General features: G+C 35.3%; 1 protein-coding gene across 3 annotated transcripts in view; it reads left to right on the forward strand.

The window, feature by feature from the left end:
• Positions 1-23,908, forward strand: part of LOC149571178 (protein ARV 2-like) — a 150,848-nt gene that overhangs the window by 14,895 nt on the left and 112,045 nt on the right. For all 3 annotated transcript variants that reach the window (XM_089812745.1, XM_089812746.1, XM_089812747.1), the window contains exon 3: positions 1,637-1,726. In XM_089812745.1, coding sequence (XP_089668871.1) covers positions 1,637-1,726 — 90 coding nt within the window. The remainder of the gene's footprint in view (positions 1-1,636; positions 1,727-23,908) is intronic.

The raw sequence follows: 23,908 nt of genomic DNA on the forward strand, positions 1-23,908 counted from the left end.
TGAGGTATTCTTATGCCTGAATCTCTCTATTTTCCCTGTCTATATCTCAGAAGAAATAGAGCAAATCAGACGTGTTTCTGAAATCTAGGTTATTTTGTAATCACTTCTGATTATAATAACAATCAGGAATTTTTGTTTATGGTTCTATATCTGTTCTGAAATCTGTAATGTAATGAAAATAATCTGATACAAAATTTGTTTCCAGATTTATATCCTAGTTGAATTTTTTTTTTTTGTTAACAGACGTGCACCCTAGTTTGCATATTTTATTGTTTTTTAAGTATCCCATTTGGAGATATTACAAATATGCATATATAGGCTTTTGAGTTTTGCCTTGTGTGATTTGTCCCATGTTTTATCCTTATTTCTTTTTTCTTTAAAGCCATGGAGGAATCACTCAAACACTTGCTGGTTTTCAGCCTTTCTAAGTGGAGAAAAAATTGTTTGACATCCGAAAACATGTGCCAAATGATTGACTTTAATTTACGTTTGAGGCTTGAAGAAAATCATTAAGGGTTTAGCCACTTAAAGTGTACTGGAGGAATATTTGGATGAAAAGCTATAAAAAATGTGCAAATAGACACGTCTATGAGTTTCCTTGTTCCAGAATGAACTTTTCTGGTTTCAGCCCCTCAAAAGTGTGCTATCCTTGGGACTCAAATGCTTTCCCACAAATATTGGCACATCTCACTCAAGTATGAGCCATCTTTTTTCATGACCTGGCAGAGAAATTAGGTGGGACAACCCACCAAAAATTGCAACATGTTCGAATTAAAGCCCTTTGAATGCTTTTGGTGTGGATTCCATGGTCTTGCCACCTATGCCTTTTTGAATGGAGTTTACCAATGGTTTGGCAATTGAAAATTTGCATCAGCCTTTATAATCAAATCTAGGAAGAGATTTGACAGAACTTGCCATTGCTGTTGACATTGCCCTTCAAAACCTTCATGCCATAGCCATTTCATAGTTATACCTCCTTGGATCTATTCCATCATTCCCCGATCCTCAATGGCTCCATGATATTCATCATTACTTTCTCCAATCAATCACTTGCTTGTTATCAATCTTGACGTGATAATCTTCACCCTGAAAAACTTGTTAGTTGAATTACAGACCTTGATGGGATACCTAGGAAACTGGTTTTGGAGATCACAATTGATTGGTTTGACACAAGACCAGGGATTGATTGATGCAAAATTGAAACAAAAGGGTGTACAAAAGATGAGTTTCATATGGGTCCAATAAGACCATCAATTTTTAATTCTCATTAAATTCCCCACCTTTTTAAAAAGCACCTTTCCATCCAACACAAAGCAGACCAGCATCTAAAGATAAACCAATCTTCATATTAGAAAGGTAAACTCCCTTATAACAGAAAAACAAATAATGTGAACATCCAAATACAATCTGCATATACGATAGAGTTAGTAGACTACACTTAAACTTACTGTTATGAAAGTTGAATTTTCAAAGTATTTTGAATTTTATTGTTGGTTAAATTTGAAATTCAAGATAATAAATTTGCAAAGTTTTACGGTTATATCAAGATTGAAATTTTCAAGCCTACATTTCTTGGTTCTTCTTTCTGTAACATTCTTATATATGTTCAACTAATGACCATACTTTTGTTTTGTAGATACTTTTGATTGATTTGATCTTGCATAAGACTAAGGCCTTTCGACATTTGTTCTTCAACTTGCCGCATCTAAATAAGTATGGCTTGCAGGTATGGTCCAAACATCTGATTTTGTTATGCGGGTACAAAATGAATTAATATATACAAATTACACTGAATAGGTGCTATTTGGTGATCCGCAATGAAAAATTAAAGTAAAGAACAGTTAGAGATCATCACGCTCTCATTCCTGTGGGAAAATAAATTGTCAGTGAGATTTATAATGGCACTAGTTGAGGATTGAGTGAACAACCATCAAGCACACAGTTGATCAGAGTACACTAACACTACATGAGAGCCAGAAAAAAATACTTTATAATTTGGAAGATATGACATTCTTCCTTAATTATCAGAAAGATTGAATACTCAAAAGTATTTGACAGATGTATGTACTCATGCCGGTCTTATACACTTTGTCACCAATTTGGATTTCCAAAAACAACTCTCCACCTATATTGACTGATGGACTTTTGAATGATCTCTCTTGCATGCTACCACTTACTTCCTTGCAAACTTCCCTCACTTTGCCAGGTTCACCCTTCCCACTTTCAGAAGCCCAAGAAGAACTTCCATCTCTGATTCACATCTAATATTCATCTTTACGGTCCTTGTCTATGAGAAGAGGAAACATGGGCAGGAACAACCACGAAGTGTTGTTGGTAAAACTAGTTGTTAACATTTGATTAGTGTGTCCAAAGGGATAGGTATTTCGGGCTGGTATTTGGATGGTCACAACAGTTCGTAGTCGTGACCATCCAACTAAAAGAAGGGGATGAATACTACAATCATGTAAAAGAAGACCTGCAGAATAGTCCACCTGACTCAAGGTATAAAGGTTTTCAATTTGAAAAAGTCAGACTATTGTGGTATCATTTCTTCTTGACATTTTTGTGGATGATATTATCATTACAAGTAGTGAGGCACAATTGCTTGAACAACGAAACACAATTTATGTCAGGCTTTTGATCTGACAAATTTAGGCCTTCTGCATTATTGTTTAGGTTTAGAAGTTTGGTAGAGATGTGGTGTTATTTCCATTTTTCAATCTAAATTTGCCAGGAGTCTGCTAGACAAGTTCAAAGTGACAAATTGCAAAATCTCATCAACATTCATGGAGAAAGAGTTGAAACTTTCAGCTAAATCAGACTCAAAGGTGGTGAATGAGTCAGCTTGCAGACAACTAGTGGGCAGCCTTATCTATCTTATAGCTACAAGACCTGATTTGAGTTATGCTGTGAGTTACATCTCTCATTTCATGACAGCTTCAAAGGCATAACATTGGTTTGCAATGAAGTGGGTATTGTGATTTGTGAAAGGGACACTTAACTTTGGCATTCAGTATAGCAACATAAATGGTCCTAGGTCGCTTGGGTTCATAGATTAATATTGACAAGAAGTTTACTTTTGGATATGTTATCAGCCTTTGTACAGGTGCAGTCACATGGACCAGTATGAAATAGCAGGCAATAACTCTTTTCTCGACACAAGCTATGTATCAAGGAACTATCAAAGTAGCATGTGAGGCACTTTGGCTTTGAAGGATGCTTTATGACACAAAAATATCTCAAGTAGGGTCTTCATATGTTTGGTGACAACTAAGGGGTGTTAAAGCTTGCATAAAGCCAATCTTCCATCAGTGAACAAGACATGTAGAGCTTCATTGTCAGTTTATTCAACAACTTGTACATCTTGTAGAAGATGGATCGATGATGTTGCAATATGTTTCAATAGAGGATCAAACTATAGACATTCTTAACAAGTCCTTGAGTCCTTTCAAATTTGTAAAATTGTAGGACAAACTTGTTTAGTTAGTAGATTGGTTGTTGAGGGAGGGTATTAAAACAATACTGTTATATTTAGCTCATTATGGTTAATTATGATATCAGGATTATTCTTAGTCACCCTTTTTTGTTTTACAGTTAAGCTCTTATCCTTTTCTTTTTGAGTTGTCTATCTTATCTGTTATGGAAAGATATTTTTAATCTCTTATTTAAGAAGACTTTTGCTCCTTAGTTTAACATTGAATCTTCTAATCATTCTCTGTGTTCTATTATTTTGACCGTATCAACGTTTTGTTTTTGCAATCACCTTATTAGGTGCTGCCATATCCTTGTAAATATCAAGGGTCTTCTCCAAAACCTAATTGTGCAAGAGGCCATTGTAAAGTTGAACTTTTTGTCTGGTTTTGCCTCGGCAAAAGTTTTCTCTAGTAGGCTGGCCTCTTCCTCAAATGACGCTTCTTGAAAGGCCTTTTTCTTTCTTTCTTATCTTCTTGCCTACACTCATTTGCAATGATGCTTTTGATGTTTCCCTTGTCAATGGTTTCCATTGGGGTGTAGTAGGTGATTTTTTGTTAGCTAGTTTAGAGCCTTCCCTCGGATTGTGTAGATTTTGTTTGTGATGTCGTCAAATGTAAGCATCTAGACCTCCTCGGAGTGATAATGCGTTGTTCCTTGGTCTCCTCTAGAATGCCCAATTTCTTCTCGAGTTTCTCTTTGTTTTTATCCATGTGCTCCTTTGATATCTTCTTTGCTATGTGCCCATAGGCTCATGGTAGGTTGAAAACCTTTCAACTTGTGGGTCTTTAGGGGGCTTTGTTATGTTGCCACATATGAGTCATTTTCTTCATCACATATGAGTCATTTTTTGCATATGACACCTCATATAGTCGTTTAGGGATCTATGATGCCCTTAGTTCAATTACTTCCTTAAGAGTGAAATCCTTATTGACTAGGTAACAACTCCGACAAAATCTTAGGAGAGGTATTCGCTGTCTTGTAATTTTTGTGGTAGGGATTAGAAGGAACCCTAGTATTTGGTTGTATATGAGATGGCGTTTGGAAATGTTGGACGTAGCTCCACATCTATGTGCCTTTTGGTTAAGTAGTATCCTAGAGCTTTCCTGTAATCAGTCACACAACAAAACATCAAAAAATAATTAGGGTTTTATACCAGAGAGAAAAAAGATAAATCAAGATGATAGAATAGACCATTCATCCTCACTATTGACTTAAAAGACTTCACAGTCCAAACAACCACAAAGCCTAGATTTTAGGCGATTTTTCTAATAGATGAGTTTGCCACTTGATTGGAAGGATAATGCTGCCTTAATCTCATTAAATTGCCCTAGGATAAGTGTAATGCCCCCATTTTCGTAAGCGTCATCTTTCAAAGAATTAGCCTATTTCTCGACCCTCATAGTTTGATGGAGTTGATCAAAGGGTCTAGTTGGTAGAGCCAGAGGCCAATTCCCACTCTAGAGGTCAGGGATGTTCAGGATTGCTCTTTGTTCGAGTCAGATTGGCACACTTACTATGTACATTATGTCTCTATTTTGGAAAAGTCAGGGTTTCTATCTTTAGTAGGGCATCCAAACAGCTTGGTGGCAATGTTGAAATTCAATATCGTAGACTAGAGTAGTTATTCAGAGACTTACTATTAATATATATGGTAAGTCATTGCTGAGGAGTTGCTATATTTGGTGGGAGCACCTGAACTCATGGTATGCACAGTGATTGACTCATTTATCAGTTGGCTCAAAGGGACTTACTGTTTATAGGAAGTTACTTATGCTCATGTTATTTTTGGTAGTTTTCAGCCTTTTATGCATCCAGATCTTTCTTATATTTTGAGGCTAGGTTATTCAAAGATTTCTTGCAATGTTTTGAGGTACTTGCTATTTATGGTAAGTCAATGCTTGTTTGAGAGGGACCCTTACTATTTTTAGTAAGGCAGTTGGATGTGTGGTGAGAATCATGGTTGACCTCCAGGTTTAGATGGGACAAAGAGATCGGAGTTATTAAGGAGATATTAAAGTTTATGGCATTAATGGTATTAATGATTGATGGTTATATTACCAGATTCTCTCATGGACCTAGGAATTCTTGGTTCAATTCTCTCAAAAGTTCGGTCCTTGTTAGATTTTGTCAAAAGTTTGCTGTGGAGACCAAATGTTGCTAGGTATTCTTTGAGAGGAACCCTGGGAAAATTTAGACAACTTTTGGGCGACTTTGGTTCCCAGCAAAGGAATCCACATAGAATTTGGGGTAACTTTGAGAGAATTTGGTCGAAATACACCCTTTTGTTTACTTTTTCAAAAAGTTTTTTTTGCCAAAATAGACTCAAATTGCTAATCATATTTAATTTGAATGCAAGTTACTTGAGAAGAGGAATTGAGATGTATAAAAGTGCCACACATATGTTGTGAGGTTTTCACACCATCGCCCCACAATTTTTGGGGACCCCCTTTTTTGGGCAAGCCTTGGCAATTTTTGCGGATTTTTGGTTGCCTTGGCAAGTTTTTTTCGAAGTTGTCCAAAAGTTTTCGATTTGAAAATTTTACACTTTGGACGCCTTCGGGCCAGGAGGGATGTGGTTGGATTTCTTTTTTCACTCGGTCTTAACTTGATTTTCCGGAACTTGTAATTTTATCCTTAGGCCAAGCAAATTTCAAAGACAACATTTGTTTTTTTTTTTTTTTTCGATGATTACAACAATATTTGGCAGGATAAAATGGCAAATTTTGGGACTTAGACGAATTTTGAAAATTGGATATAATTGTATAGACTTGAGCATTTTCAAAATGAAATTTTTTTAGATCTAATTGTTTTGGAAAATCTTGATTTTTCTTGGTGAAAAGAGAATTTTTTTGCGATAGTGAAATTAAATTGGAAAAATCGATTTTGAATGCCAGAGAAAGGATTTATTTTGTTAAAAAATTAAAATTGCGTTGCAAAATTGAAAGTGGGCTTAATTACAAAATTTTTTGCATTAAATTGGTTAAAATTGCCTTGAAGATTTTAAAAATATTAAAAGAGATTGGTAGTTTAAAATTAAAAATCGATTTTAGCTTGCTAAATCCAATTTTAATGATATTTTAACTACCAAAATGTTATTAAATGAAAATTTTAACATCTCCAAGGCTTTCCTAATTTTATTTTGCAATTTTTGGTCACAACCGACAATTAAATGAGCAAATTGCACTATGGGCAAAATTAATTTTAGCATGGCATTTAAAGTTGGACCGTTAATGAAGCACTAATTTAATTTTCCTCTCCTACAGGGCTCGTCGGCCAGCTTAAGGGAGCAAAGAGATTGTGGTATAAGAGGGCTCCCCCTTCTCTCACCTCCTCATTCCAATCTCATCCCTTCTTCTATGTTAGGCGATTTTTTCTTGGAGAGGCAGCTTTCAGCCTTGGTGATTTTCCTTGGAGCAGATTTTCATTGTTTGGCATCATTTTCCTTCTTCCATTAGGGCTGCGCTTTCTGCCCTAGGCGACTTGTAGCAGATCTGAAACTTCTTCTTGTTTGGCGATTTTTCAAAGACATTCTTCTTGCTAAAAGCTATGAATTTCTGCCCTAAATTTGGGCGATTCTATTTGGAGAAGGAGACACATGGTCCAAAGTCTGATTTTTTGGCAAAGTTGGGCAGTTTCAAAGAGGTCAAAGTTCTGATTTTGCTATGGCATCACTATTTGCAAGGAGGCTTGAATTTTCTAAGGTCTGATCTGAACTTGAAGAAGGCCTAGTTATTGGTAAAAGACAAAATTAAGGTAAAATTCTACTCATTTTAGAGGTGAAGATTGGTTTAAAGGTGGATTCCACTCCTTGTTCTTTCTTAGTTTTGTTTCCCTTATTCTCTTCTTGCATTCATCATCCCATTAATAGGTCGAAGTTTGGAGAGATAAGTGTAGATTTCATGATAGGACACTTGGCAAGGCAAAAATAAGCTAGACCACCCTAGGTTGAAGTTGAGAGATATAAGTGTAGTCCATCCTAAGCAAGTAGAAATAAGTGGTAGTCCCACCCGTAGGTTGAAGGTTGGAGATTGATATGTGTAGAGATAGGACTTGGCGAGGCAGAAATAAGCTAGATTCCATCGATAAAAAGAAGGTTGGAGATCGATAAGTGTGGTCCATATCATTTAGAACAAAGGGGCAGAAATAAGTGTTTAAGATGGTAGATGTTAGTGCAAGCAAGAACCCAAAGGGAACAAATACCAGAAAAGGCAGGGAAGGCATCATGCCTAAGACCACCTTCTTCTCGAAAGTGAGGCGAATAAGTGATACCAATATCGGTATAGTGAACATGGTACAGTTAAATGACAGATTGAAGGAAGGACAATCCCCCATGGCAAAGAAGATCTACAAGAGTAGAATTGTACACGCGGCAGCTTTCCCTCCTACTTTGCCTTGTCCAGAATTGGTAATGAAGTGTGCATCCTGGTTTGATATTGTTACCAAATCCATTATTTTTGATGAAGGGAGGACAATGTTGGCCAACATTGGCGGACAAGTGGTTGAAAAAGCATTTAATATCCCCCAGTACAAAGGCATGATAGTGGTAATGATGGATCAGGCAGCCAAGTCATTTCAGGATAATCAAGAGGCTTTCTTCATTCACCTCAAGAAAAATTGGTTGCACAAAGGCAAGAAGGGAGTTACCAAATCATCAAGGCTCATCGTGTCAGATTTCAAATCAGAATATGGCGATCACATTGTGCTTCTCAGCTTGATCATGGGTTTAGCTTAAGGTATGCAATTCGAAAACTGGATGCATTATTTTATTGATGAAATTGAAAATGGAAAGAGAAGATTTGATTGGGCTACGATTATAAGCGAGAATTTAGAATTGCAACTTAGGATCATGCAAAATCAAAAGCAATTCTATATGGGGGTCCTACCCCTTTTATTTGATTTAGAGGCGGTGAAAATCGGAAAGTGAATCTCAAGGAAGAGTGAATTTCAAGGAAGAGCAAATTTGGAGAAAGTGATTTGAAAATATTTGAGGCTAGAGACCAAAGGGATAATTCAAGTGGACAAGAGGAGAATGTCAAGTGGATCAAGATTGGATGAGTTGGGGAAGGTTGCCATCAAGAAGAAACATTTGGGCACCCTTGCCTCCCTCAATGCCTTTATTGGATACACGAAAGAGTATGATAAGAATCATGAGAAAACATTGCAAGCAACGAGCAACATGATGAATTTAGCTGAGCTCAAGATGTAACATACACTTTGCCCTCCCATGAAGGAAGTCAACGACAAGCTAGCCAAGTTCATTGCTTTGGCTTAAAGATGAAAGAAAGGGGTAGAACTATATTAAAAGATCATTTGATGTAAGCCCAAGTGGCAAATTCTCGTTCTTCTTGAGTAGGATAGGTGTCTGATTTTGATTGGCTACCATTTTGGTGCCTTCGCATTGGTTGCCACTTTTCCTTTTTTTCATTGGTCCATTGATGAGGTGGCATCTTCTCATTGGCCAATGGGGTGGCAACCATAATTAGGATTTCTAGGATCCAATCTGGATCGTTGGTTTTGCCTCTTAATCTCTACTGTTGGTTGTAATTTTGGCCTCTATATAAGGCCATTTGCTCTCATTTGTAAAGGGTCGGAGAAAATTGTTGCTAAGATAATACCAAAATTGCCTCTCTTTATCATTGTTGTGACTTGCATGGTGATTAAGAACATTTGGTGTTATTGCATGGTTTCTACTTCCAATAGTTAAAATTAGATTTCCTTTGATGCTGTTATAGTAGATTTCATTTCAAAAGTTGTTAAGTAAGAGTAAGAGTAGATGGATAATTGCATGGTCATATTAGTGGATGTTTGATAGAGATTTATAAACTAGGCCACTAGCATCCTAGCGGCTTGTTAGGAAGCCTTGTGTGGCAAACTAGTCCTTTTCCTTTGAATCATTGCATCTATGGAGGTAGAGCCATTGGTTAGCTTTCATTAGATTCGATCCTCGTCCATTTGCTAATCTTTCCATTCGTAGGAGTAAGAGTAAAATAGCAAGTAGTTGAGTAATCGGATTTCATTCTAAGAAAGTTAGGAAGGTAAAAGTCATTAGAACATTATTGTCCCCATTGTCACCACCATTAACATCATCTGGCACTCATACAAAATCATTGCCATCATCCAAAAACCCAAGTCATCTTTGAATGAACAACGTAAGGCCGCCTACATGATTACCAGCAAATCACATCGATATAACTGAGTTAGTGTCCACAGGTGTAAGGAACATTGGAGTTTTCCTCATGTCTTAATGAGTATTAACTTTTCAAGAGAGGAATTGAGTGTTTGATATCCCATATCAAGTGTTCAATTGCTATATGTTATGTAGTGGTACAAAACTGACATCAACAACATTGATTATGGAATGTATGTAATATCACAATTCGTGCATATAGCCTAACATGTATAGAAATCTATGGATTGAACAAAACCTAAAGAGATCTTTACCATGGATAATTCTGGATCCAAAGCTTGCTCTCTTGGCTTCATCCAAAGCTGCTTTCTTTGAATCATCCATATGATAGTTAATGTGTGAAGCATACAATGTGGCAAAAGTCACAACCTTGACCTTAAATGGGCCTATAGCATTACTTCTTGTGCTTGTAATTTGCAACAGCAGAATTATGATGATTTACTTGATGGTTTTTTATGATAATTGATCAATGATGGCTGATTATTAATGTTGACATTATTGTTTTTGATTTGAAACATTGATACGGTGGTGTATTTTGCTATGTTACTTTAATATTAGCATAATGGTGTATGAACTTATTTGCTGCTGCACATTATATATATATATATATACGTATGTTATTGTATGGACAAACCCAAAATGAATCCAAATTCAACCCAAAAATAATTTGAATGAATTTCGGACCTGAGTCTCAAACCCGAATCAGTACATGAATCCAAACCGACAACTTAGTTATAAAGGTATTATTTAACTTTATAAATTGACTTTTAAATGTGGGCCATTATATATTACTGAAAGTTACTCTTATATCACATTATAACCCATGGTTGATAACAAGAGCAATTATAAAAGACATTTTAAGGAAAGGGGCCATATGACTTAAATTTATGTCTTATAACATTTATTAAGGGAAGCCATTTAAATGTTTTCCGAAGTCAATATGAACACATAGAAAAAAGGGAAATACAGTTAATGAATTAAAAACAAAAGAATGTGTTTCAAAAGCTAAGTGATGTTTAAGTTATGAGAAGAGTATTTGTGAAGATACAAATTAATTTCTCTTGGGGAACTATAAAAGCCAGAGCAAGATAAGATAAGGTAATGATATTAATGTCCAACAAGAGACCAAAATAGGTCTATGGGACTGAAAGATTACAAAAGTGAGGCAAACACCAGTAGGAACACACAAAGGTGTCCGAAAATAAATGATTAAAACCAAAGCAACAACAGCAAATAAAGAGAGAGAGACAGAGAAAATGCTAAGAGAGACTAGGAGTCATTCTTAGGCGAAAAGAAATCAGTCACTGAATGATACACATGCTGATATGTAGAGGCACTGTACTGTCGCTGGTGCAAATAATCAGAACGGATCTAACACATCTGGATAGCTCGGTAGTGCAAATCCATTAATTCTATGACATTGTTATTTTCTGTGAAGAGAGTTGTGCAAGGGTTTGCAACTGTATTGGGCTTGAGAAATTGTGAATATCTCCAGTTATTCACAATCTGAACTAGTTAGATATCCAGCCATATTGGGCTTGCGAAATTGTGAGAAATTGTGAATTTCTCCAGTTATTTGCACTCTGAACTAGTTAGATATCCAGCCAAATTGTGCATAGATGTTGGTCTTATTTAGAGCCAAGATGGAGTTAATTGGTTGAAGAATTGGTGGTTAGTGGTTTCAGATATTTCCAGAATTAACTGTAGAGGCTGTAGGTCTTCCAAGAATACAGAACACAGCTTATAATAGCAGCATTAATAAATTTTAAAGACAGCCACAGTTAATAAGAAGCTACATAATGGGTTGATTCAGAGGCACGTTGAAGGGTTTTTGTGCATTGATAGACATCAATATTTGGTGCCAAGGTTCAGAATTATTTTAGGATACACTGCAATACTTTTTGGGGTCTTAATTGCAAATTATGATAATCTCTAGGTTTTTGTTATTGCAAATAACATATATTCCCATATATTGCTCATTATTGAAAATAATTTATTTCTTGTAACTGAATAAGGAAGAATTCTTGTGAATAGTTATAACTTATAGCAATTAATTTGTATGCAAACTGTATGTCAAAGTGTCCTGAATAGTTTGGTTCATTTTCAGAATGATATATCTGCCAAATGTTTGTCTTAATGTCTGTTTAATGTATGAATCAAGTTAAGAGATATAAAATTAGATTATTGGTGAAACCAACTGTATTATTTTGCATGTAAAGTGCTTGACAAAATGTCAGACATCTAAAATTGTATTAATCCAATGTTTGTTAGAGTTAGGACTGGTTGGGGTCTTGTATTAAGGAAATAACAAAAAGGCCCCACTCATGATGGAAAAATGGGGACAACTTAAGTGAATCTGACCCCACACCACACACTCGTCTCCTTTTATTTCATAAAACTGACTAACTCTGGGAGACATATAACTAAAACAAACTTAGTAAAGTGATTCTAGCAAATTTGACGTATCAGTTGAGGGGGGACATTACAATCCTCCCTTCCCAAGATTTGCCGGTCCACTAGCAATTGTAACTTAGGATGCTGGAGTAAAAGCATCATCAATAGACAATCCCTTCCACTTTGTCAAAAATTTCAAACAATATTATTCCTTAGTTTCTTTTGCCTTTAATCTGCAATACCTTCATGTTCTAGAATCAACTTTTGCTATTCATGTAATGGTGGCAATTCAAGAAAAACAATTATTTGATGTCCAAAAGCCTTCTTTAGGCAAGAGACATTGAAAACATTATGAATCCTACTTCCTGTTGGAAGTTCAAGTTCATATGCAACTTCTCCAATCTTTTTAAGCACCTTGTAAGGTCCATAAAATATTGGTTTCAACTTTTTTGCGCCACTGCTTTTCAAAGAAGATTGCTTGTAAGGCTGCTGGCTTAGGAAAACTAAGTCTCCCACCTAAAAGGTTTTCTCAATTCTATGCATGTCTGCATACATTTTAGTTGGTTTTGTGCCTATAGGATATTGTCATTTAATGCTTTGAGAATATCTTATTAACTTTGTATAGTTTCTCTTGCACGAGGATCCTTGCTATCATCAAAGGCTAAGTCTATAAAAGACAAAACTTCATATCCATACAATGCTTTAAATAAGGGCATCCCAAAAGTCAAATGATAGGTAGTATTATAATAATATTTACCTCACTACAACCATTTGATCTAAGCATGTTGCTGCCGTAACACATTGTTTCTAAGGTAGCCTTCATTCCTTTTGTTCACAATTTCAGTTTGCCCATCTGTCTGGGGATTGTAGTTAGTAGTAGGTAATGGGTGTCATCTTTGTCCCTGCTAGATGAAACAATTCTTTCCAAAAATATGCTGATAAAGCTATTGTCCCTATCACTAATAGTGGTCTTAGGAAGATCGTGCAATCTAAACATTAGTCAAAAAATTAAATCACTAACTTGAGTAATCTCTCAATGGCAAAAAATGAGAATAATTAGTCAACTTGTCCACCACCACAAATATACAATCATTTTCATGCACTTGTGGAAGTCTTGTGATGAAATGCTTTGCCACTTTTGTTCTAAAATGGGTAGTGGTTGTAAAAGACTTGTAGGAAAGGTGTGTTCTGATTTGTTTTGTTGGCATATCAAACATTCAAGAACATGTTGCAGCACATCATCCTTAAGTCCCTTCTAGGAAAATCTCTCCCTTGCCCGCCAGTAAGTTTTGAAGAAACCTGGATGTCCAACACTAGGAGTCTCATTTAATGCCCTCATAATATTGTGCTTCAACTTAGATCCAGGCACTGGATAGATTCTATTTTTGTAATATATCACATCCTCATTCACATAATATCTATCATTCTATACTCTTCCATCCACTAAATCACAAGCATAGGAATGATTAGCAGACTCAGACAACAATTGAGATTTCTAATCAGCAAAAAATTGTAATATCCCCTTTCAGAGTGAATAACAATAAATAAAAATATAATTATAATTACATTGATTAGCATAGATTTTGTTTTTGGTAATATATCACAAACCTTTGGTCATAGTAGCGTAAACCCAAGAAGCCTCTCAAATCAGATATGTTCTTGGGAGGCGGCCAATCCATGATTGCCTATATCTTCTCCCGATGAACTTTTACCCCTTCAATTCCGATCACTTATGCCAAGTATATAATCTTAGTCATCGTGAATTCACACTTTGAAGCTTTTACAAACAATGATATCTTCTCCATGATACTTAAAACCATGTCTAAGTGCTGCAAATGTTCATTCCAAGTCTTACTATAGATTAATACATCGTCAAAGGATACTAAGATAAACTTCCTCAACTGGTTACGAAAGTGTTAGAAATAGGGATTACTGGGGGGGGGAGTTGAATCAAACTATCAGTAATCTACAAACTTTAGTTGCCAATTGGATATTATTTCTTACTTTAAACCATACATAACAAAGTAATAAAGTAATGCTGAGCAGTAATAGTAACCATGCACAAAGATAACTAATAACACCATATTTTGTTAACTAGGGAAACCCTGACCAAGGGAAAACCTTGGTGGGGATGATACTCACTAGATAATATACTGATATATGAGTTCTTTGTTAGAGGATGGACCCTGTTAGGAGTCAATGAGCAAATTCAGTATAGAGAGTCCCTATTAGGAGACTTTGAATCCTTGTTAGGAGATTCCAATCCTATTAGGAGTTGTGCCAACCTTGTTAGGAGTTGTAGTACAGTAGATGCAAGATGAGCCCATTGCCCAAACATGCACTTCCAATTAGAAGAAGAGCTCACTGCCAAAACAAGTAATCAGACTTCTGGAATAGGTATTGTAACTTCTTTCTTGACGGATCTCTGATCTTTAGCTCGATCTTGGATCACAAAATAGCTTTTACAAAACTTCACATATATCGCCTTCATAAAAGTTTGTATACAATTGCTCAATACAATTTTTTCAAGATAGCACGCTTGAATTCGCAAGATGTCCTTTGCATAAATACCATGCCTTTACACAAAATGCTGCTAGGTTGGCTAAGACCACAATACGCTTTTCCAAGTTAGAGTAAACATCTAGGATGTCGGCCCTAATTGAACAAGTAAACAAAATAATTCCTTTCCTTTAATTCTGCTGTCCTGTTACATTGGTAAAACACGAAGATCACTTTTCCGTATAGTCCATACTGACTTTCGAGGTTATACATGTCATCGTCAACATGTATACTGTCTCCATCTAACTTCTCTAGTCATAATATGACATCAGCAACAAGTTACAAACAAAACAATACACTACCATATACCAAATTTATATTTAGACAATTTTCTACCAAAAGCTAAGTATCTTTATTTCCGAGGTTTCCTGTAAGCATGTACATCATGTATTGCCATAAATGACAAGAATTACATATCTCCACTAGCCAATTGTCAGCAATCTCCTCCTTTGGCATTGATGACAACAAAATAAGGAAAATTGGCTAAGTATCAAAAACTTAAAATAAATAACACATTACATTTATACTTTACAATATTATTTTCTCCTCTTTACCTGATTTACTTACAATTTTCTATTGTATCTTCTCCCCCTTTGACAATTTTCTATTGTATCTTCTCCCCCTTTGACATCAATGACAAAGGTTAAGATGTCAAAAATTGTCCAAAAATTGTTCATTTGCTGTCAAAATTTCTATAAACATCTGCCTTAAACTGACAGTATCTTCATGTAATCATTAAAATTTGCCTTAAGATTATTCATACCTTTAGTCCATGTCTCCTTGGTAGATTCAGCAGAGGTGAGAATTGCACATAAGGCATATGATGCAATCTCAACTGCATTAAGGTCGGAGTATAAAATGTTATAATAAGTGTCCTTGGCCTTGACACATTCCTCCAACTGTTTTTGAACAAAAGAATTTTTTAGAGTAATAGACTCTCAGAAATCTGATATTCTCTTCAAAATTTGTTCCTTCCAAAGTTCCAGTATTTTGATATCACTCTGAATACTGGCCACTTGTCCTTCAAAATCATCAATTTTACTAGCTGGATGCTGTATTTGGCTAGATAGAGCTTCTAGCTCACTCATTTTTCTTCCAATCTGACTGTCAATATCCTTAGTCAGCTTGTGAGATAGAGTAAACTTAATGTACAGTATCTTTCCATCTTGTTGACACTTCGGAAGTTCCTTGGTACAAGTAGATCAAGACTTATCAAATCATTCTTAATATTTTGACAAATGGTGCTAAACAAGTTAGCATCATGTGAGATTTGTGCCTTAGATCCTGCAACATTCGACAAATTTGTGAATTCTTCATCAAAAGACTTTAGCACTGTCTGTGCCCTCTGTTTTGGATCTGCTTTTGTGTGCTGCACTGTCAGTGTCTATGTAATCTATCAGTAACCTCCATCAAGGTTCTCTGCAAGCTCTTCATTGTCTTGTTCTTCTGTATAAGTTTTGATAAAGATGAGATCAAGTCAGTTTGATCATCATCATCAGTTGCCAGGCTAACAAGCGAAAGCAGAGTAGATGAACTAGAAGGTTTAGTGTCATCTTCCCTTTGCTTCTTCTTAGTTGCCTCTTTGACTCTTCTTTCTTCTTCCTCTTTCTTTTCTTTTTCCTTTCTTTCTTCTCTTCCTCTTCTAATCTCTTCTTCTCATCTTCTTCTGTTTTCTTTTTTATTTCTTCTTCAGTTAATTTTTTTTTTTCTTCCTCTACTTTTCTTTTCATCTCATCCTCAAGCAATTTCTGCTTGGCCTCTTCTATTTTCCTTTTCTCTTCTTGTAGTAGCCTTTTCTCCTCTTCAATTTGTCTCAATTTATCTTCAATATTCTCGGTACGAGGTTCATTCTGTTCGGAACCTTCAAATGGATTTGTATCATCAATGTTAATAGTAACATTGGTCTAATCTATCTACATTGTGTCACCGCTCACTGACACTTCCGAGGTTCTGGGTGTTGTGAAGATGCTGCCTTGGACTTTGTCATCATCTGACTTATAGCTGCCACAGTCTCACTTCTTATCTTGTCTTTCTCACCCACCATAAACAACAATGGTCTTACTTTGTTTCTCAAGAAAGTTGCAAGATTGTTTAATAATCTCTTGATTTCTTCTTCGCCATCAGTCTTGCATATTGTTCTTAACATAGACTTCCGAAGTTCTATGTTCTCTTCTCTAGCTGGTGCCTTCTTTTCTATGAATTTGTTATAGACCTTTTGGTTTACTATGCCTTCAATATCCTTCAGTTTCAGATTATTAGCTATAATGTATCTCACAATAGAGATATCAATATGATCTTTCTCAAAGTTGTTATACAAATCATAAAATTTGTTCATCTGAACAAATTTGCCTTAATTAGCAATAGCTGAGTTTATCTTCTCTATCTTCGGCTTCCAAGGTTGCCGAGCTTTTCCTGCTGACTGCTTAGAAGTTGTTACCTTCTTTGTTTGTTTGACCTCCTGTTCTTCTTCTTCTTCTTCGCTAGACTCAACAATTGTCAATGTCTTTTGTCTCTTTCCTGGTCCAGTGGCTTGTTGTTTGACCCTTTGTCTTTGTGGTCACAACTTCTACTAACCTCTCAGATTTTCTGTTCGGCTCACTTGTCTGAATATCTGACATTGCTGTATACATAATTCTTTGTTCCGAAGATGTCTCTGCAATAGACACTGACACAGGTTGCACATTCAGTATACCTTGCTTCATAGCTTGCCTGACTGCCTGTGACTCACTCTTGGTCATACTGGCCTCTGATAAAGCTTTCTTCATTATTGTTTCAATCTTCTTGTGAGATGCCTTCTCCAAGGATGCTTGATGAGCTGACTGGGTAATCTCATCATAAGTTCCAAATCTGTATTTAGGTCTTTCTTTGATTTCAGTGATAAATCAATGTATCCAATTGTTGTTTCATTACTCAATTCATAACCTAAGGGATCAAGAAATGTTTCCTGAGGTTCTACTGCTTGAATATAAGTAAAATCTATATCAACCATAACACAAATATCTTCCTTAAATCTATCTACAATTGTAGGTGCAATTCTGAATCTTTGCCTCATTTCATTCTGAAATGTTTTCATAATCAAATTCCCACTATCGAATATCTTATCTGCTGGATGTCTTCTACACACTTCTGTGATCTTCTCCATTGTACACCTCTTACTACTCATAATCTCTATGACTGACAAATATGGAAATCTTTTGAGCACATGAAAGAATATGTGATTAATCAGTGACTGAAGTCTAAACACACCATTCTTAGTCCTCTTGATCTATTCTAGGTTTTCAAGAAGTTGCATCCTTAGAATTTCATTAAGATTAACTTGTTCATTCTCAACACATATCTTGTAGGCTGCATAGATGAATCCGACTGACAATTCATCAATCTCTAAAATTGCACATAAAGAGTAGACAATGATTCTACTCAGGAATCTTACATCATCTTGTTTAATGGTGCTGATCACCATGGCCTTTCCATTATATACTGGCTTTGTGTAGCTCTCAACTTTCTTCTTAACCATTTTCTCACCTATAGGTACACTGCCTTGTTTACAAAGACTAGTTATCTCATGAATAAGGTCAGCTGAGATATCAACTACACTATCTTCCATCCATAGTTTTCCATCATGTATTCTGCTTAGTATGATCTATGTCCATTCATTTGTGTCCAATTCTTGGTAAAAATGATATTTGAACAGGTCTAGTTCCTTCAGGGGTTCAAATCCGGGTTTCATAGTCATATCGTGACTAAAGACTGTTTATATATTCACTCCCAATAGATTCAAACTTACTGGTAAGATAACTTCCTATATCTTCCAAATATACTACATTGTTCGGAGTAATAGATAATTTTGAGTTAGGGTTTCCTTCTATGGGTTTCACGGAAACAACCTTCAATTTCGGTCTCTCCTCATTCTCAACATTGTGAACTACTGACATATCCATGCTTTTATCAAATATAAACCTTTTATCAAAATAAATTCTGTGGAAAAACAATAAAATACCTCTTTCGAAAATAAGGTTTGCTTCAAAATCACCTTGTCAAGTTGCTTCTGAGTGCTCTATGCTTCTGATGTATTTGTAATGGAGTGGTAATCAAATTTGTACTCCATTTATTCCTTCAACTTGAACTTGCATCAATCGCGTACTTTGCAAATACGAAAAAGCCGTCAATTGCATTTTGAGATCAAATAACTGCTCAAGATCATCTATCCGGTCTTCAGATGCCACCTGAGGTTTACCATAGGCTCATTTCATCATGATGATGCTCCACAAAACTTCGCTCCATGAAATTCTTAGTAAGAACATAGTTTTCATCTTCTGTTACATAATTAACTTTCTCTGTAATAATAGTAACTCTTAATTCCTTCATAACTAGTTTAGATAAGCTTCAAATTATAGGCGAGCTTAGGTACCATCTAAACTTATCTTGATACACCTTTTCCCAACTTCGCTACCTCTAGTTCGATCTCTAGATGAAGTTTTCAAATTCTGGTGCTGTAAAGAAGCTTAAATCAACTTAATTGAATCAAACTCGATAACTGACTTCGACTTCCTGTCTCATCATCTTCTAGCTTTTCTTTTGAGATGTTTAATCCTTTTACAAATGCCTCATTGAGTTCTTCTCGAAGTTCACTAACTACATTTCTTTGTTCCTCACTGTCTTTGTTAGTTCCAGAGTTCCTCTTATGGTTCCTTCTGTCATTTCCAATGTTTCTTCCATCATTCCTTCTGTTTCCAAAGTTTCTTCCATTGTTCCTTCTATCTCCGAAAGTTTCTGTCCATTCTGCAATACTTTGCTGTATGTCCGAAGTTGTTGCATAATTGAGATACTGGTGTTCTACTTCTAGGATTCTGCTGATCATCAGGTGCATGACAATTTTGAGCAATGTGTCCAAAGTTGTTACACTTATAACACACGATCTGTCTTCTATCTTCATAAGGTCTTCCTTCTCTTGATGTCTTTCATTAGATCTTCTTCTATCTGTAGGTTAGTATTTCTAGACATTCTACTATTCCTTCTATCATTATCGTATTTAGATTTCCTATAATCAATTGCTTTATGACCCATACCATGCCAATTATGACAATAAAAGTCCTTAACATGATTAAATGACTTATTTGTACAATCTCTTTTCATATGACCTATTTCATTACGTGAAAAACATTTGCCTCTCAATTCATACCTGATTTCCTTAGGAGATTCCACTTGCTTTGGTTCATCCAATATTTCAACTTCCTTGTCTTCTTTAGGTTTATTAGAATATTGACTGGATTCAATCTTATCATCAGATTTATCTTTTTCTTTCGGATCTGATCTAATCTCAGGTTTCTTTTTAGAAATGTTAATTAGATAACCAAGACCAGTCTTATCATAAGTATGTCTCTGTATTAACATTGAATCATCAAGCTTTTCTCTGCTAGAATAGAGCTTCTCAAGTAGTTGCTCGCACTAAGTTAATTCACCTTTCACAATAGTATTGTATTTCTAAAGTTCTTCATGATGTTCTTTCAATGTTTCAAGCTTAGATGTCTTTTTTGCCATACTTGCTCTAAGATTTGTATTCTCAGTCTTCAAATCAGTTTCAACTTTGTTAGGATCATTCCTCAAAGTCAACTTTAGATTCGTAATCTTCAATTCATACTTCAAGATCTTGTACTTTGTCTTCAGCTTTGAATAATCATCATCACTAGTTTTAGATTAAATAGATTCAGGCTTGGAGTTGAGATGTTCAATCTTTTCCTTCAATTGTCCAATGTATACTTTGGAGTCTTCATATCTGTCCTTCAGCTTGTCTCTTTCTTCAGTAAGGAGATCAATTTGTTCAAGTGCCTCTTCAAGGTTCTTCATCAACTGCTCCATATCCATAGGGATTTTACTCGAGGTGTTAAGCCTCTTCTTAGTAATTGTGCTCTGATACCAATTGTTAGAAATAGGGATTACTGAGGGGGGGGGAGGTGAATCGGTAATCTACAAACTTTAGTCGCCAACTAGATATTACTTCTTACTTTAAACAATACCTAATAAAGTAATAAAGTAATGCTGAACAGTAACAGTAACTATACACAAAGATAACTCATAACACCATATTTTGTTAACTAGGGAAACCCTAGCCAAGGGAAAACCCCAGTGTGGATGATACCCACTAGATAATATACTGATATATAAGTTCCTTGTTAGAGGATGGACCTTGTTAGGAGTCAATGAGCAAATTCAGTATAGAGAGTCCTTGTTAGGAGATTTTGAATCCCTGTTTGGAGATTCCAACCCTATTAGGAGTTGTAGTACAATAGATGCAAGATGAGCCCACTGCCCAAACATGCACTTCCAATTACAAGAAGAGCTCACTGCCCAAACAAGTAATCAGACTTCTAGAATAGGTGCTGTAATTTCTTTCTCGACTACTCTCTAATCTTCAACTCGATCTGGGATCACAAAATAGCTTTTACAAAATTTCACATATATCGTGTTCATAAAAGTTCGCATACAATTGCTCAACACAATTTCTCTAAGATAGCATGCTTGAATTCACAAGATATCCTTTGCATAAATACTATGCCTTTACAAAAATTGCTACTAGGTCGGCTAAGACCACAATACACTTTTCCAACTTAGAGTAAACATCTAGGATGTCGGCCCTAATTGGACAAATAATTATTTTGTAAACAAAATAATTCTTTTCCCTTGATTCCGCTGTCCTGTTACATTGGTAAAACACGAATATCACTTTTCCGTACGGTCCGTACAAACTTCCAAGGTTATACACGTCATCATTAACATGTATACTATCTCCATCTAACTTCGCTAGTCATAATATGACATCAGCAACAAGTTACAAACAAAACAATACATTGTATACCAAATTCGTACTTAGACAATTTTCTGAGTACCAAAAGCTAAGTATCTTTATTTCCGAGGTTTCCTGTAAGGATTACATCATGTGTTGCCATAAGTGACAACAATTACATATCTTCATTAGCCAATTGTCAACAAAAAGATATGATTCATGCAAGATTGAAAAATTGTTGGTGCATTTGTGAGACCAAAGAGCATAATGAGGAATTCAAAGTGCCCAAAGTGACAACAAAATGCTGTTTTCTGAATGCCTTCTTCTGTAAGTCAATCTTAGAAAAGAAAACTGAACTGTGCATCTCATCAAAAAATTCGTCTCTCTTGGTTATGGAACATCTATTCTTTATAGTTCTTTTATTCAATGCCCCTTAGTCAATACACATACGTAATGTCCCATCTTTCTTCTTGGCTAGCACTGTTGAAGAAGCAAACGGGCTAGAGCTTGGGCAAATGTGACCCATTTTCAACAGTTCCTTAATTGTCTTTTGAATTTCTTCTTTGAAATGACGAGGATGCCTATAAGGAGTGGCAATAACTTGTTTTGAGCCTTCTTCAAGCTCTATCATATGTTCTAATCCTCTTTTAGGTGGATGACCAGGAGGAATATCTCCAAATACTGTACTATGTTTATCCAACACTATTTGAATATCTACACGGTAGAATGACTCACGATAGACTTGTTGGAAACAAATCAATGGCCACACATTCTATATCATCACCTTGGAAGAAAGCTTCCATTCTCCTGTAGAAACTACCCTTGGTCCATGTTTTAGCATAGCTTTCAATATTGTTATCTTGCCCTCAACCATAAATTCTAGCTTAATTTGTTTGAAGTCCTGAACATATCGTTCCAATTATTCCAACCATTGAAGTTCCAGAATAAGATCAACATTACTATGTCCAAGAACAAAGAAATCACCTGTCAAGGTGTAATCCCCCATATCAATATTCAGCTGAGGTAAAATACAATTGCAAATCAAAGGAAAATCATCTGCCACAAAGACAACAAATTCTAGAAACCCTTCAGTCTGACGGTCCCATTTGTCAACCACACTCTCATTAATGAAAATATGCAAATGTAATGTCCCCTTCTTAAATAGAGATTCAATAATAATAATACTATCACTTGCACCAAAAGGAGGTGCAATGGTTACACCTATGGTAAAATATAAGTTAAATAGCGTAATAACATATGACTTACAGATACTAACTAACTAGTGAGTTTTATACATTTTCATGATATTAATTAGGTTTGGCATGTCCTTCAAATAATAGTCATTTGTTTTGGCCACTCTTGAAGTACTAAAGCTGAACTTGCTCAAGTATAGACTAATCTTTTATGAAGTATATAATATTGAACATTTAGGAATTATATAATATTGAACAGTTAGGAATTCTTTTCCCATAAAAAGTTGCATTTGCTCGTGTTGGAGTTATCTCCCTTATAATATTCTTTTCATTTGTCAATTTTGTTTTTCTCCAACTCATGCTTATATATATAAATTTTCTAATCCAACTCCAATTTTAACCTCATGCTCCCTCTTAATATCATCCACATGTTTGTTTGAGTCTAGTATCACACTCTTGAACTCATTCTTTTCACATTAGTAGCTTTTTGAAGCTAATGAAGAAACCACTTACCACAAAGGATTTAGATTAAATTGAGGGTCATAATTCAAATCATCAAAATGTAATCTACCCCTTTTTTCCCTTGACTTTCTTTGACAATTTCAATCAATACATTATTATTGTCATTGTTTTTAATTGAAATATTTTAAAACTAATTTTTTTTCTAAAATGTTTTTTTAAAGTGGCACAAGTTGAGAAATACAAGTGGTTATTATAAGATAAGCAATTAATGTTGGAAAAATAAATAGTGAAAATCAATATCTTATAAAATATCTTTGAATTAATGGAAATTAAAAGCATTCTACTCAATTTTCTATAACTAAAAATTTATATTGCTATTGTCTTTAATGATGTGATCTTCTCTAAGTTTTAATTATATTTTATAATAAAAATACTTAAATATAATCAAGTGACATCTTATTTATATTTTGACATTGTAAGAATTTGGCTTAGGCCAGAATTCACCGAAGACCAAGGAACTCAAACACAAGCACAACAGTAGACCAATAGAGAGAGTATGATCAGAATGACAATATTAATTCAATATGCCATATATCATATGAGAGTACACTAGGAGTGCTTGTATATAAAGGCCTCAGGAGAGCTTCTAGAATGCATAGAAGTCAACACTATGATAAGTCATACAACCAGGCACATGTCCACCAGATATGGGTTATCCTCCATTAAGCACGAAAATAAGTGCGATGATGTGAGGATAAGCCTACAATGGTGTAGCACGCAAATCAGTGGTGTAGACAACATGTGCTAAATTAGGAGTGCGAATAACTGTGTTGTTAACATGACAACTCAGTGAATGAT

The sequence above is a fragment of the Cupressus sempervirens genome, chromosome 2 (assembly GCF_028749045.1).
Source record: "Cupressus sempervirens isolate cs-2001-9-10 chromosome 2, ASM2874904v1, whole genome shotgun sequence".
NCBI classification, from domain to species: Eukaryota; Viridiplantae; Streptophyta; class Pinopsida; order Cupressales; family Cupressaceae; genus Cupressus; species Cupressus sempervirens.